The sequence below is a fragment of the Peromyscus leucopus genome, chromosome 10, assembly GCF_004664715.2.
Source record: "Peromyscus leucopus breed LL Stock chromosome 10, UCI_PerLeu_2.1, whole genome shotgun sequence".
NCBI classification, from domain to species: domain Eukaryota; kingdom Metazoa; phylum Chordata; class Mammalia; order Rodentia; family Cricetidae; genus Peromyscus; species Peromyscus leucopus.
The window spans coordinates 77399797-77416213 of NC_051071.1; the positions used below are offsets into that span (position 1 = coordinate 77399797).

A 16417-nucleotide genomic window follows, 5' to 3' on the forward strand; every position below is an offset into this window, starting at 1 on the left:
AGACCAGCACATGAACTGCCTATACAGTGTATTGTCTATCAGCAAAAATATTAATGGGCTCAGTCTGGCACACCACTAGAACCTTGAGGAGGACCAATAGCTCACCCAATTGAACAGAACCAGGGTTAGGGATAACATACATCTTGGGAGCCAGGGTGCTGGATAAGAGCACCATATCTGTTTTTATTGGAATCTGAAAAGACCAGGGTGGCATGAGGGATGGGAGTGGAGGAGGGGACTACATGGGGCTGTATCTGTATTGGAAGTGTGGGGAATTCTGCTAAGAACTTATTTTTTGGCAAATGATTGTCAATAGTTCCTGTGAATCCTGCAACCATTTCCTAGAATGAGATAGAATTTGCCCAGAGGGACTGGGTATTCTTTAAAGAAAACGGGAAGACAAACTTATCTGGCTCTCATCCATTTGTTCTCTGTGCCAGCATCCATGATTTAAGGCCAAGTTGGAAGGAGTAGTCAAACTTAGAGATGACTTTGTTAGAATGTGCTTGATGTATCCATAGAAAGGGCCCAGATTGCCATAATACTACCCCAAATGCCCTATGTGTCCAGAGGATGATTGCCAATAAAGGCCTTTGGGGATCATGGTGTTTCAGGCTGGATGTGGCTACAATGGCCAAAACCTTTAGTAGCAAATCTTTAGCTTCTTCGGTAAGCCTAACCTTAGTGGAAGGACAGGTGAGGCCCTCCAACAATGAAAAGAGGTGTCTCATCTCTTGGTCAGGGATGGGTAAGAAAGGTTTAAGCCAATTAACTGCACCACATAATTGTTGTAATTCTGATAGTGAGTATAATTCATTCATTTCCAATTTTAAGGAAAGGGGATGGACCTGATTAGCAATGGAAAGGCCTAAAAAGGCAAAGGGAGGTACCTTGTGGACCTTATCTGGAGACACTATCAGATGTAATGATTCAAGATCTTCTAATACTCCCTTGACAGATTTTTTTCAGGTAGACTGCATCTGGGTGTACCAGGAGGAGATCATCCACATAATGGATCAAAAGAACTTCCCTGGGGACACTGACCAAAGCTTGAGAAACATATAACTGGCAAATAGTTGGGGCTATTCTTCATTCCTTGGGACAAAACAGTCCACTGATATCTCTTAGCTGGTTTATGCATATTAGATTCCTGCATACCAAAGGTAAAATGATCTCAGTCCTGTGGAACCAGAAGAATTTGAAAAAAAGCAATCCTTAATATCTAAAACTAATATATAATAAGATGGAGAAATAGTGCTATGGTAGGGGAGGCCTGGCTACGTAAACCTCATTTTTTTCATTAGACCATTAACTACATGAAGATCCTGCAGGAGGGGGTAGCATCACGATTTCTTGGGGATAACAAATATGGGGGTGTTATGTTTACTTGTGGATGGTTCTATGGGCCCCATCTTTAGCTGTTCTGCAGCTAATTCCTTTAGGATTGACAGCTTGGGTTCAATTCCAGGCCACTGTTCCACCCATACTTCTTGATCTGAGAGCCACATCAATGGAATGGGGCTAGGGGGTTCAATCGCAGTAGACCTTGTGGGGACAATGGCCCCAGAATTGGGGGAACAGATCTTGCACAGGGTTGCAGACTGCGAGACCGGCTTTCTTTCTTTTTTTTTTTTTTTTTTTTTTTGTTTTTTGGTTTTTCGAGACAGGGTTTCTCTGTGTAGCTTTGCGCCTTTCCTGGAACTCACTTGGTAGCCCAGGCTGGCCTCGAACTCACAGAGATCTGCCTGGCTCTGCCTCCCGAGTGCTGGGATTAAAGGCGTGTGCCACCACTGCCCGGCAAGACTGGCTTTTTCATGGGCCTCATTGTCATAAAAAAAAAAGGCCCTGTCATCTGTAGTTATGACAACACCCATATCCTCCAAAATATTCCTGCCCCACAGGTTCCTAGGTACAGTGGAAATGATAGGGTGAATGGATCCCCAATTGCCATCAAGATCCTTCCAATGGACCAGATGGGTGGTCATCTTAGAATCGTGTTGGCCTCCCACACCACTGATGAGGGACTAGGTTTAAACTGAACGTGGAGCTTCTATTACTTTATCTTTCTTGTGCAGATTCTGATCATCTCCCTCCCTTCACTCATGGTGCTTGACAGCGCCCCCAAGAGGGTGTGATTCAGTGAGAAGGTCCCTCAGTGTTGTGTTCTTTCGGTCCCTTCAGCAGGTAATTGTTGGGACCTTTATTTCTTTCCATCTTTTGTGTTGTCTGTCATGTTTGTTTGTCTGGCTAGCTCAGTTGGTAGAGCATGAGACTCTTAATCTCAGGGTCCTGGGTTCGAGCCCCATGTTGGGCACCAGATGTTGCTGGATCCTAATGGCTCCCTCTGGGGAGGAGGTGAGAAGGTGCAGTGTCAATGACAGAGACATCAGGAGTCAGTTGAAGGCAGACAGCAAATAACAGGGAAGGCTTTATATACCCTCCTCCCAGCACCTAAGCTGTATCCCAATCTAGTGGCATTGTGTGGTTGTTGTTCATTGACTCATAAGGAAGTACATTATGTTGATGCCTTGGCAACAGGTTTGAGCCAATTTTCTTGACCCTATGGGCCTGTCTTACTACACCAGAGGATACAGCTGAGTGTGCCAGAGGACACAGCTGGAACACCAGGAAGAGCTTCTGAGTGTGTCAGAGGACACAGCTGTATGAGCAGGAAGGGCTTCTGAGTGTGCCAGAGGACACAGCTGAGTGTGCCAGAGGACACACCTGGAAGAGCAGGAAGAGCTTCTGAGTGTGCCAGAGGACACATCTGGAAGAGCAGGAAGAGCTTCTGAGTGTGCCAGAGGACACATCTGTATGAGCAGGAAGGGCTTCTGAGTGTGCCAGAGGACACAGCTGTAAGAGCAGGAAGAGCTTCTGAGTGTGCCAAAGGACACAGCTGTATGAGCAGGAAGGGCTTCTGTGTGTGCCAGAGGACACAGCTGTAAGAGCAGGAAGGGCTTCTGAGTGTGCCAGAGGATACATCTGGAAGAGCAGGAAGGCCTTCTGAGGAGGAATTTGAAAATGAGATCGAAGTCCTACTTGACATGTGTTCTTTGGCATGTGACTTGAGTCTTTTTCCTCTTCTCCCCTTCCTTCCCTCTTTTCTCTACTCACTTCTTTTTCTTGTGTACCAGGGATTAAATCCAAGTCCTCACGTGTGTGTAATTATACCCTCAATCCCTCTAACCTTCATTCATCTTTGTTATTGGAGGTTTTTTTAAAGTCTAGTTAGGCTTATTTTGCTGTGACAAACACCATGATGAAAGGCAATCTGGGCAGAAAAGAGTTTACTTGTTTACATGTCATAGGTCATAGTTCATCACTGAGGGAAATCAGGGCAGAAACTTGAGGCAGGAACTAAAACAGATGCCGTGGAAGAATACTGGTTACTGGTTTGCTCCCAATGGCTTACTCAGCTTGCTTTTTTATACAATCCAGGACCACCTTCCCAGGTGTGGCACCATCCACAATAAGCAGAGTCCTCCCATGTCCATCATGAATGGAGAAAATGCCCCACAGACATGTCCACAGGACAGTCTGATGGAGGCAATTCTCAACTGAGATTCTCTCTTCTCAGATATGTCTAAGTTTGTGTCAAGTTGACAAAATCTAACTGACACCAACATGGTATCTCACTGACCCTGGAGTTTATGGATTGAAGTTGACAGGCTTGCAGCAAGCCCCAAGAACCTGCTTCTTTCCTCCTGAGCACTAAGATTTCAGATGTGCTCTATCGCCCCTGGTTATTACATGGGTGCTGGGCATCCACACTCAGATCCTCACAATTGCATGGCAAGTGCTTTTCCAACTGAGCCATCTCCCCAGTGCCCCCAGTTAATTGTTATTACAAAGATAACCATTGTGCATCTGTAGCTCAGTCTTAAGAATAAAGATATTTGAGAACTTGCTTAAAATATGTGATGAAGTTCTGGATTTGATCATCTCTCTCTCTCTCTCTCTCTCTCTCTCTCTCTCTCTCTCTCTCTCTCTCTCACACACACACACAGACACACACACGGGGGGGGGGGGATATCCTAACATTTCTTTCCAGAAACTTTGAAAGACTTATGATACTATTTTAATCCTTAGTAAACTATGTCTTAAATTCCCCATAAGGTGCTAAAGAAGATTCTTTACTTGTAATTCAACTATTATTTCCTTGTGAAAAATAATACCCAGAAATTGACATACTAAATAGTTCTTTAAGATCCTAAAACTAGAGCTACAGTGTGTAGACATATTTAAAGTAAGCCAAGTGGTACATATTCTTTTAGCTTTTTAAAGTGATGACTCTTACGGTAAATGATTGCCCAAGCTGTAATGAATGAGTACAACAAGCTCGTGCTTGTGTGATTTCTAAAGCCAAATTCTGATTTGACTACAGAAATGGATTCTTTCTGATAAATATAATTTGCTTGGTGGACATGATTCACACGATAATCAACCTTGGACAAGTTTTCAAAGTTCAGGAAATATAAGCAAATGAAATTCCAAGTAGAAAGACACACCACTCCAGGAAATCATATTCATAAATATCCAAAGTAATTTGGGGCAGGTGAAAATTTACAAGTAGCTCCTACAGTTTATACAAAAATACACAGGAAAATTACATATTTGGGCTTTTATAATCTCATTTTAATCATTACTGGGTCAACAGTGAGAAAACCTTGAGTGCAATATGAAATCAAAACTAATTATTCACTAGGTATACCTCAATGAAGGGTTTATGACTATTGCGCCATATATAATTTCAATGTTATTAGTACATTGATTCTGGGCATTCTATCATGAGGCCAGATTTAAGCACTCTTGTTCCTGGAACTTGGTGGTCCATCCCATTTCTTCATAAAGCATTAAATGCCAGAATGACATAAAGGTTAATGTTATAGTATTAGAAGTAATTTTACTTAAAAATTATCATGAACACAGCTAAGTGACAAAAATTAAAATGGAATACTACACATTCTTTTTACACAAATTCGGTTCTTCTTTATAACCATATTAACAAAATATTTTATGATATGCTTAGCACTTTTTCCCCTCAGCAGTCATAATGAAAGGGAACTTTTACAGATCCTAACAGGCTACTCTGTCTACTGGTTTGCGGATATCTTGGCTGTGGTCCTTTGTAGCCTACTAGGAAAGTCATAGTTCATCACAGCAGCAGTGACTTTTCTGCATTTGCATTCATTTTTGTTGTTTTAAGAACTTTTACATGTGCGATTATGCCCACAGGTGACAGGAAACCAGTGTTTCAAGAGGAAATTTGATCACATCTCTAGATAACGCAGGTATCCTAAACAAGTGTGCGAGTGAGTGCCTGCAGGCTTTAAGCTGCTGCCAGGAGCACATAGTTTTTGGATTGGTAAGAACTGCCAAATGACGCTTCATGAAATATAAATGGAAGAAAGACTCGGAGAGAGCAATAAAAACCCTCCACCCTTCAGTCTAGGAGGACCAGGGGAAGAAGTTCCGCAGCTACAGGAGATGGCTCTGGGGATTCCAATGGCAGTCTGCCTCCTGTTCAAAGGTAGGTCATTTCTATGCTGTAAATGTAAAGATTTAGTTCTTTGAATTTGAGGTCGCCCCTGACAAGGATCAGAGCAAGGATTGTGTGGATTAATCGGGTCTTTATGGAATATATGCTTTTTTTTTTTTTCCAATCTTGATTTTTTTTTTTTTAAGAAGGCTGAAATAATTGCTTTAAGCAATTGAAGTGCACTTGATAATAGCTACCGCCCTACAGGAAGCTGTGTGTGGTGATTGTCTTAGCATGTAAATACATGAACTTTCTCCTAAGAATGAATCCATTTCAGAGTTACGTCATTGTAATGCTGTCAATGGGGCAGCTAAAACGTAGTCTGGAATTGCCCTAGTTCGGTTCTGGATTCCATCGAACCTAATGGATTAGAACCAGAACAGAAAATGGGAATCCCCAGACTAAGAACCCTTTGGATCAGTTGTTTGTGCACGAAGGAGACTCGCCTGCGAAATAAGATGCATTTCCTTCTACCACAGCAATGGCGGCCGCGCTGACCGAGGAAGCAGAAGCACTCGTGATGCCTCCTAGCACAGCGCAGCAGAGCAACTGGACGGTCAACAACACGGAAGGTATCTCCTTGCTACTCTATTTCAAGTGCCTTCCTTGAAACCTTTGACAGAAAGTTGCATTGTGATAGGGAGAACACCGGGAAAATTTCAGCCAACATTTTACTAGATAATCAGCGATTTTGGAAAGATGATGCTAAGTTGAGGTGACAGGTAGATAGATGTGCCAGCAAGGGGTTGCTTTTTTTTTTTTTTTAAAGGAGGAAGTGAAACAAGGATGAGCAAAGCTGCCTGTCTTCAGCTGCTTTCCTAAATGTGAGACATGCCAAAGGTTCTGCTTGGATTCTGCTTGACTCCCAGTGACCCAGGGTATCCAGTGTGATTACATATGACTGACATTTTTGAGGAGAGTGGCTGTATTTCGATCTCCGACAGTAAGCTTAGCAGCCACAGAAAGGACAGCCACAGAAAGAGAGGCAGTGCTTTCCCCCCATCTCTGCAAAGGTCTTTTCTGGCTACCTATTGTCCTGTGAGCATAGGCTGCATTTCCTAACCTCTTCCACCCAGTTTCTGTCATTGATGGTGGTCATGTATTTTCTTTCTGTCTGACTGTGCCTAGCATAGACGCTTCTGGCTGCCGCTGAGCACAGCACTGTGGTACAGCCTGCAAACCTATCTGCACTACAGATGAACTCAGAGAGCTCCTTGCCTGTCAAGACCTGTGTCTGAATGGCTTTGACTCCCTCACAAATCTCATAGTATTCTCATATAAAGACTATGGTTTGTGATCAGGGCATAGGTCACTCCTTGTCTTGCCAATAAAAGAAGATGAGGCCAAATAGTTCATTCCTAAATATTAAAGATAGCAACATCCAACTGTTCCTCATTTCTCCAGTGATTTTTAAACACCCAAGTTGTCCATTTGGTTTTTGAACATCAATTTGTGAAACTGAATGTGGAGAAAATTTAAAGACATGGTTTCATCTTAGCGGTGGGTGGCATAGTCATGTGTCCAGCACCTCCATCCCACCCTTTTCTCTCTCATGATGCTGAATGAACTGCAAATGGAATCTTTGACTGAGATAACAGCAGAAATGAGGACAGAAAGGAGCAGCTATGCTATTTTTTTTTTCTTTGCATTCTTCGTGGAAAAATTTTGTATTTTCCCCTTATTTTGCTGCCATGCTGGTGTGGACCTCAGGGCCATGTGCATGCTAAGCAAGCATTCTATAACTGTGCGATAGCCCCTCTTTCTACTTTTAACTTAAAAATATGAATCATATCTTATAAATGTTTTAATGAAATTATAATTAATATTCTTCTCCACAAGGGAAAAAGAACGAGTCTGTCTGGAGTGCCCTTTCTTTGGAAATGGTTTCTTTCAAATTCCCATATTTTCTAGAAAAGCTCTCCTTTAGATTTGGTTAAGTAAACCTGGTTAGTCTTGGATTAAGAGGAATTTAGCACAGCTTGTGTGAGAAATTCTCAGTGTCTCCAAATCAATTCCTAAAGGGACAAATTGTGTTTAAGATCCCACAGTCAGCAAATTAGATGCCAATTTTAAGTTCTGGTATGTGTTTTTAAAACAAAGTGATATGGTGTCTTGTTGGTATCCTAATATATAGACATTTAGTATTTTTCACATGAAAAGGGATGTTTTAGATTTTTTTTCCCTAAAGACACCTAAGTAGGATGCCCTTGGTCTCTGTAGGAATGCACATATGGTGTCACATGAGCGATGACTAATAGTGAGGAGGTATACTTATTCACTCAATACAACATAACACACCACTAATTCTGCTTAAGAAAGGTTTAAAAATGGCAAGGATTCAGTTATGCAGTTTTCCCTAAGAGTCTTTCCCAATGTGTAAGCACCAAGGATGGTACCAGTACATGTTACATCTGACATGCTGGAGATCAGATGACTTTCCAGAGCACCCTTTCCTGACATGGGTGTCCCATGAGGAGGTTTTGGATCACTAGACTACACACTGTGGTCATTTTTGCAGTATTAGAACAAAAGAATTAAAAATCTGTCTCAGATCCCACTCTGTGGCTTGGCTACTACTTCACAACACAGTAGAACTGTCACTTAGTATGTGGTGGCGTTGCCATCAGCTGCGTCCACCTGAGCCCCACATTGGTTCTGGATTCTTATTTCAGTCATAACAGCCATGCTCTGGTCAGTCAGTGAAAATGCCCCCTCTTCCTCTAGAGAGGAAATAAACATCTATTTTATTACAGAGCAAAACTACATCCAGGTCTCCCTAAGTGCCGCCCTACCCATGCAGGGGAAATGCAAAGTGATATGAGGCCTTCTTTCTAATTAATGAGCATTAGGTAAATGTCTGGAAAACATTGTTCAGAATTACCTGCTAAGCTAGAACCGATGCTGCCACCTTTCGACCAGCTCACCTCTATGCTTTGTTATGTAGTGTCTAAAGAATGGGGCAATCATCAATCCATCTCCACCCTGTAATTAATTAACAATGTATGTAGAGACATGAACCCAACCTTTTAGATAGAATCCCTCCACCAAAGGAAAATCAATGTTTCAAAGGACCAAGAGCTTAAAAATATTCTTAAAATCAAAGGTCTTTACACATGCATTGAGCGTGTATTGTGAAAGTAGGACATACTTAACTGTTAATAATGTATCTCCTTTTCCTAGCGGACTTCATAGAAGGACCTGTAGCACTGAAGTTCCCCCACCCTTGTCTGGAAGACCATCATAGCTACTGTATTAATGGAGTGTGCGCATTCCACCATGAGCTGAAGAAAGCCATTTGCAGGTAACTGCCAACTGCCAAGAACTTAGCAAGTCTTAGAGACAGAAGAAAGTGATAGACACAGCACAGTTCCAACTGCTCTGTTTTGTCTGGTAAAAACAGTGCTTGGTAGCCAATTACTGTGCTCTTTCCTAGTGAAGACTGTTTCTCCTGCTCTCAGCATTCCTTGGTTACCTAAAGCTCTGTGTAGGGCGAGACATCCTGAGTCCTATCTCAACCCTAGTCCACGCTAACTTGCCTATTGACGTTGTCATTGTTCTGCTCATCTTTAAGCAGCCATGTTGGTGAAACTTCGTGGGTGTTGCTTCTGCCATTTCTAGGAGACCCAGTCTCACAGCAAACCTCCTGCTCCTCTTAAGAACATGGAAGTGCTTAGAGGAAGGAGAGGGATGGGGGATGTAAGTATATTAGAATCTCAAAAAAAAAAAAAAAAGAAAAAGATGAGGATGATGAAATGTCAAGAGAATGGGGGAAATATGCTTGATCTGAATGTGACTGGCCAGTCTTCTTCATATTCGTATATGAAAAAGTCTTTCTTTCTAAACTACTTATCCACATTACTTAAAAACTATAGTTTCCTGACTATAGCATGTGTGGAACCTGGAGCTTGCTAGGAATGCTGACTTTGATGTTCTATAACTGTCAAATCAGTATCTGCATTTCTAACAACATGCAAAGGTGACTCTGAACTTTCATAGCTTTGCAGGATGAGACAGACTCCCACAAAAAGAAAATCTATTCAGGAAGATGAAGTCCCGGAGCTGCCACGATCTCATTTTTTTTTTTTTTGGCAACTTTTTGACAAGCAGTTTACCTTTTCTTCCTAGCAATGAGGGAGTGTGTGGAGCCTTACTGAAATGACTGTGGTAAAGCACAGACTGTTTCATTAATGGACTGGCTCTCATGAGCCTCTGCAAATTTCTCTCTTTTCTCATTCTTTGAAATGCATCACCTGTTTGTACTTCTGTCATTGTAGGCTTTAAGGTTGTATATTCTTTTCTCTCTTTAAAGATGCTTCACTGGTTACACGGGAGAAAGGTGTGAGCATTTGACCTTGACTTCATATGCTGTGGATTCTTATGAAAAGTACATTGCAATTGGGATTGGTGTTGGATTGTTAATTAGTGCCTTTCTTGCTGTCTTACATTGCTACATAAGAAAAAGGTATGGAAAAAAACAAAGCATTAAATTGGTTGTGTGAGTTCACTTGAAAAATATTTACTTGAGTCCCTATTATGGACATGTGTGTCTGGGAAGACCTTCCATAACATTTTTGGTGCCTTTTCACGAACCCAGAGAAGCAGTAAAAATTAACTTCAGATGCAATACAATAGTGCAAATTTACAGTTTCCTTTCTACTTATCTATGTTTGCCTAAGTCAAAGTTCTAAGTGGGAAGGATAGCAGGCTTCTAGAAGGCAGAGATTAAATATATCTTACTGATGATTATACATTTAGTGTCTAATGATGCATACGTATTGTTGAGCAAAAAGAAAGTTAAAAACTGGGCAGTGATGGCACACACCTTTAATCCCAGCACTCGGGAGGCAGAGGCAGGCAGATCTCTGTGAGTCTGAGGCCAGCCTGGTTTACAGAGAGAGTTCCAGGACAACCAGGGATACACAAAGAAATCCCATCTCAACAAAACAAAAACAAAACCCCAAAATGTTAAGAAATGCTTATTAAATAAATGAAAATGTGTGACAACTATGGGCCACTTTCTCTGTAGACATTAAGGGGAGTTATCTTTAGCAATACTGTCTACTGCTAAAATCCTAATATCAAGAACTTAATCTGCAGACAAGTTTGAATTAGTTATGTATGTACCACATTATTTCAAGCTTCTCCATACTAGTTATCATTCCTTAAATCCATACAACTAAGAAAAACTAAAAAAGTTAATGAGGGGCACATTAAGAATGAATATATTTCCATTGTGGTACTTTCACTATTCTCATTTTTTAAAAAAATAACTAAAGTACTGTGACCAAAATTAGAAGTTTGTTTTGCTTAATAAATGCCTCTCAGAAAGAACTGAATATGTGTTATATTAGCTTTGTACTTGTCAAAAAGACAAAGAATAATAACGAGAAAGAGGACAAAGAAAGCAAGGAGGAGAAAGGAGAAGGATGGAGAGGAGAAAAGGAGGAGGAGGAGAAGGATAAAGAGGAGGGGGAGGAGGAGGAGAAGGATGAAGAGGAGGAGGAGAAGGAGAAGGAGTGGAGATCTGTAGACATTCATGAGCTGGGTGTGGAAAATTGGGCTCTCCAGAAGAAGGGTCTGAAAAGGAGATGGTTATGCACGCGGGTGTTATCAAAGACAAAACAGTGAGGTAACGAAAGCAGACACAACAGCCCAAAGTTGCCAAGCAAAGATGTGGCTTCAGCTCCAGTGCAGTCTGGACCTGATTCCATAGGAGGAGAGAGAGAGAGAGAGAGAGAGAGAGAGAGAGAGAGAGAGAGAGAGAGAGAATGAGAATGGCATCACAGACCCATCCCAAAGAGGAGTAGTGATCAGGTTCTTACAATCGGTTAGAAACTTGTTGGCAAGGCCTTCTGCTGGCCATAGGTAATCCTATAGAGCAGGATGCTGCTGTGCATGTGTTCCTTTCTGCTACTGAGTGATGCATCCATCAGTAGACAAATGACATCTAGGCAGAGAACTAAGAGCAATTGTTACAGCAGCACATTTGTATGTGTTAGCCATAATGATCAACAGAGACGGCATTCTTATGGAAACCAATGTTCTCTCTTTTTTTAGGTGTCTAAATCAGAAATCACCTTACATCATCTGCTCTGGGGGGAGACCATTGTGAGACCTTATAAGGCATCCTCATCAAGTCAATGGGGACTCCAATGGAGATCTTCAGATGATACGGAATGTACCAAGCTAACTTGAAAATAATGGAGGTTTGGGCGACAATGCAATAAGAGGATAAAACTGAACATTGGTTCTTAGTTTTACCATCTTTGGGTGCCATGAGTGCTATGTGAACAAGCTACACAGAAGCCAATGTCACAACCCTCCCTTGGGCTTGTTATTGCGTGGTCATTGTCACTGCAGGAGGACTTGTTCCATGCTTCTGATCATCTCAGATGTGAGTTTTCATTTTAACTGTTTACCCCACATCCAGTCAAAGTAATGAATGCCGTGCCTGAGTTCTTCATGTACTCAACATTTGGGGCCACCTGTTTCAATGGACCTGATCCCAAACCATCTGTCCTGATGGTATTTCAGGGAATTTGGTATCAACTTTCAAATGAAACCAATGAATGGGTCTTTGAGTGAACCAAAAAATGCATTTAACCTGAACCACTGGAAGAAAATGGAGTATCCAGGGCAAGCATCAATCACACCCAGCTGTGACAACAGTGTGGAGACTTTATTTGTGGAGTTTGGAATAAGCAAATGAATTCTTGAAGACTGCAAGTCACCTGGATAGCAAGTCCTGAGTTGGCAAAACTGTCATTTCTGGATGGATTATAAAACCTTGTGCTGAGCTAATCTGTCCCTTGATGCTTATCATCTTATCCTTCCATTGGAAGGCTCACCTGATGTCCTTCACTTGAACTGAAGTCCTAGAATTCATCTAACAACCAAAAGCTTCGAATTGATCCCTAAATGGAAGCTGAAAACTAGCTATAGGATATGGAATGTTACCACTTTTGATTGATTGATAACATATTTGCACATAGATAAAAATGAAACAATGGTAGAAATACTTAGTTGGTAATCAGGATCCTTCTTTTGAACTGTGTTTCTGCCATAAGATCAAGTCTTGGGCAAGTCTTTTACTTTCTTTGGGCTTTGGCTGCATTTTCTACAAGACCCTTGTAGCTCTAAAATTGAACTGTAGGAGAAGATAAAAACCAAACTCCTATATTTGTGCTTCAAGTCAGATTATCTTCAACACTTTCATTATCAATCCCATCTCTAACCCCAAAATACCCCTGAATATTATCCTAAGTATATATTTTAATGTTCACTTTGTAAGATAATAATTTATTTTTAGAAAAAATACAAAATGAAATTACAGACTAATAACAACTACTGTTTTCTCTTTCTGGATTTAATCTAGAACTATGGCCTTATTTCTGTTTCTCATAAGCAGAACTTGAGATTAATTAAAAGTCATACTTGAATTCTTACAATAGCAAAGTCCCATGCATATATTGATATAGCTTTTAATCCACACTTTAGGTACATTACATTCTGCTTTCCTTTGAGAGAAGGTGTTTCCTTGGCTTTTTTTTTCCTCCAGAAGAATGTACTGCAGCTGCGTTGCATGTCAGCACTTTCTGCAAGTGCAAAGTTACATCATGCCAAGGGGTGGGGAGTGACAGTTCCACCCAGTGACTCCAGCAACCACACCTAGAAAGCTACCTCTTCCTGAGCATTTAAAAAAAATGTAGAAAAAGCCAAGGAGAGTCCAGGAAGAAACAGTGGAAGCCTACTTTCAGTTGACTAAGAACTACCTCTTGAGGAAAGAAAAAAGGGATTTCTGCTATGTCTGGAGAAGTGACACCATTAATGGTCATACACACTTACAGTCTGTAAGTGCTTACCAATTTCAAACACAGTAACCTGAAATTAGAGTATCAGTTATGACTTCTAGATAGCCAAATCAAAATATTAACCAAAATAAGCAGTAATACATATCTAATATTCCTCACTCACTGCATACTAGTTATTAACAATGTAAAACACATCCAGCCAAACAACACGGAAACTTAGAGCCAAGTTTATGAAAACTATCTGTTTATGGGCTAGTGTATAAAATGATCTTTTGATCTTGTAACTACTGGGGTTACTTGTGCAGAAAAGACTCTCTGGCATGCCTACAGAGCCAGAGGAACATCTGGTAACATCTGCGCACATGAGAAAAACTGAAATACATATACAATAAGATTCTGAGAAGAAAAAGTCAATGTCAATAAAGCCTTTGCCTCAGAACTACATTTTCAACTCTGTAGGTGGATTATATGATGACATGTTTCTGGTGTCTGTGACAAAACCAAATAGTCCAAGAAGTTCAACTTCTTCCATTCCCCTGTTTTGTCTTCCTGTGTCCACCCTTCAGTCCTTTGAGACTACATTCTTAGGTCATCTAAATTCGTGAGTACCTCAGTATGTAGTACTTTAGACTAGGCGGGGATGGACAAACGCTGTGATACCAGCCATACCAAGCTAATCATTTTACAAAAAAGGATTTACAACAACTTTTCACTGTAACCCAAGTTAGCTTTTTATGTAATCATTTGTTCATAGGATGAAATCATAAATTAATCCATCTTTTAGTATTTCCTGTGACCATGCAGATCTAATCCTTTAATTTTGACATGTTCATTTTGGTGACGTCAATAAGATTTCCCTTCATTATATTTAATTGAAAAAAAATGTCTTAAGAAAATAAAAGACAAACATCAGCAATTTAAGCTATTGATGTGGAAGACAAAGATAATTCATGTGTGCAGAAGACTCCGAGTAAGCCATCTAACTTCTATACCTTATAAAATGTTACATGCTTTCTGCGTGTGATACAAATATTGATAGCTTTCAACCCACACTCATGGGAAGGGTTACCAGAATCTCTATTGCAAAATACCACTCTTTCTGGCTTACATCATTGGCTGATGACATCAGGCATGAGCACCTGCCAAGATGCAGTGGAAGTGTTGAAATCGAATTTGTCAGAGTCTGGCACTGCGAATCTGGGTGAGCCCACATTTCCATCCAAACCTTTGGCCCAGATCTATCCAGTACTGCATCTAAGAGCATACCTTTCAAGTCCTGGATGATATTTCTGTTAATTATTCAAATCAATCAATGATGGTGGGAAACTCTGAGCATCTAATGACCTAAGAATTCCAACCTGGAGAAGACCCATGTTTTAAAAATGTGTGCTGATCAGGCGGTGGTGGTGCACGCCTTTAATCCCAGCACTTGGGAGGCAGAGTCAGGTGGCTCTTTGTGAGTTCGAGGCCAGCCTGGTCTACAGAGCAAGATCCAGGAAAGGTGCAAAGCTACACAGAGAAACCCTGTCTTGAAAAATCAAAACCCCCAAAAAAAAAAGTGTGCTGTCCTTTGATTTTGATTTTACTTCTCTGCATAATCTAAATGGGAAAGATTGTCAGCAACACCTGCCACTTCCAAAGAAACGTCTTGTCAGGGATAGGAATGTGATTACATGATAAGGAGGATAGCCTGGCTCTGTCACGTCTTATCTAAATACCTCATAGCCTTCCTCATTTTTACGCCTCAGACACAGACATAAAATACACACAGCACAGGTATCTCGATTGAAATCCAGTTAAGATCAAAGGCAAGCAGCTACAGCCAACAGTGTTTCTGATTCTCAAGGGGATGCTAATGAGAAGTCAGGTTTCATGGTGTATGACTGTAGTCCCAGCATTTAGGAGGCTGAGGGAGGCTCTCAAATCTTGAAGACTAGTTTGGGTTACCTATCTAGATTGTCTCAAAAGAAAAAAAAAATTAAGCCATAGTTCTTTCTGGAAAGAATGAAATCTCTAGACCTTTAAAATTGCACAAAGGTATTGGATCAATATACAGTTCTTTAACAAATCAAGGGGGCATACTAGTGTTCTAGCACTGTCATTTATGAGCACTAATAAGGTTTTGAAAGCATTGTTTTAATATGTCTGGCAGACACATGATTAATTGTGCAGACTTGTTCAAGGACACAGAGCTTTCAGCTCTTTTGTCCATGTCATAGCTTCAATGGTGTTTCCCAACAGTGTTTGGAAAAATTATCTTGCAGTCGAACTTCTTGGTGAACCAACAGAGGTAGCTAGGTAATCTGCAAATGAAAAAAGTTCTGTTATTTATAATATCTATATAATAGCCTTTGTCATGGATCAACCACACAAATTCCTTACTGTTATCTTCAGATTAAGATATGCATAGCATCCTCAGGGTGGGGCCAGAAAAAAGTGAAGAGCCTGCTGACAGGTGAGTCCACAGATTATGGAGGCTGGACATGTGAATAAAGTCTGGTTTATCCTCAGGACTCAAGGGATAGAGAGGTCCCTTGAGAATACTCCACATCACCTGTGGACTAGTGTTGTCCGGCACTGTGAACTCCACTGAGTGTATTTGACTGGGGTTGGTGACAGACAAGAAGTGTGGCATCCAAGTTGTCAATAGAGTTTAGTAGAAACCCCCTTCCTCTCCATTACCCTCAGCCCTATCCCTACCCCAAATTGCCTCTTAGAGGAAAATAGTAAATTTTGATGGATCAAAGATAAAAATTAGAAATATAAAAAATATCTGTGTAATGGCTGTCACTCTAGTTACATGGTTTCAAATGCAGTCCTGTGCCTGTTTAACTTGAGGGGGCCCTTTGGATATGATGTTCTGGTAAATGGAGAAGTTAGACTGTAAAGACTACTTTCCTATTCTCTTCTTGTCTATAAAAACCATGAAGAAAACGTGAAGGCTACCAGGAAGATTCCCCCACCCCACCCCCGACATCAGACATTATTTCCTTTGGCTTCCATGTGTATTTATTTTAAATCAAGCCCACATTTAGAAACCAAGGTATTTTCCCGTGAAGAGAATGCA

General features: G+C 40.9%; 1 protein-coding gene across 1 annotated transcript; it reads left to right on the plus strand.

Moving 5' to 3' along the window:
- Positions 1-5237: 5237 nt before the first annotated feature.
- Epgn (epithelial mitogen) lies at positions 5238-14344 on the plus strand. The gene is made up of 5 exons (XM_028881878.2): positions 5238-5530; positions 6019-6111; positions 8720-8840; positions 9849-10001; positions 11597-14344. The coding sequence occupies exons 1-5, from the start codon at positions 5401-5403 to the stop codon at positions 11649-11651; spliced, it is 552 nt and encodes a 183-aa protein (XP_028737711.2). The 5' UTR covers positions 5238-5400; the 3' UTR covers positions 11652-14344.
- Positions 14345-16417: the final 2073 nt, after the last annotated feature.

What these genes read in the sequence shown, in the direction of transcription:
- Epgn (XM_028881878.2), top strand. Translation starts at nt 5,401, where the DNA reads ATGGAAGAAAGACTCGGAGAGAGCAATAAAAACCCTCCACCCTTCAGT. An exon ending in AGTCTGCCTCCTGTTCAAAG is followed by an intron (nt 5,531 to 6,018) that starts GTAGGTCATTTC and finishes CTTCTACCACAG; the next exon opens with CAATGGCGGCCGCGCTGACC. An exon ending in CATTGCTACATAAGAAAAAG is followed by an intron (nt 10,002 to 11,596) that starts GTATGGAAAAAA and finishes CTCTTTTTTTAG; the next exon opens with GTGTCTAAATCAGAAATCAC.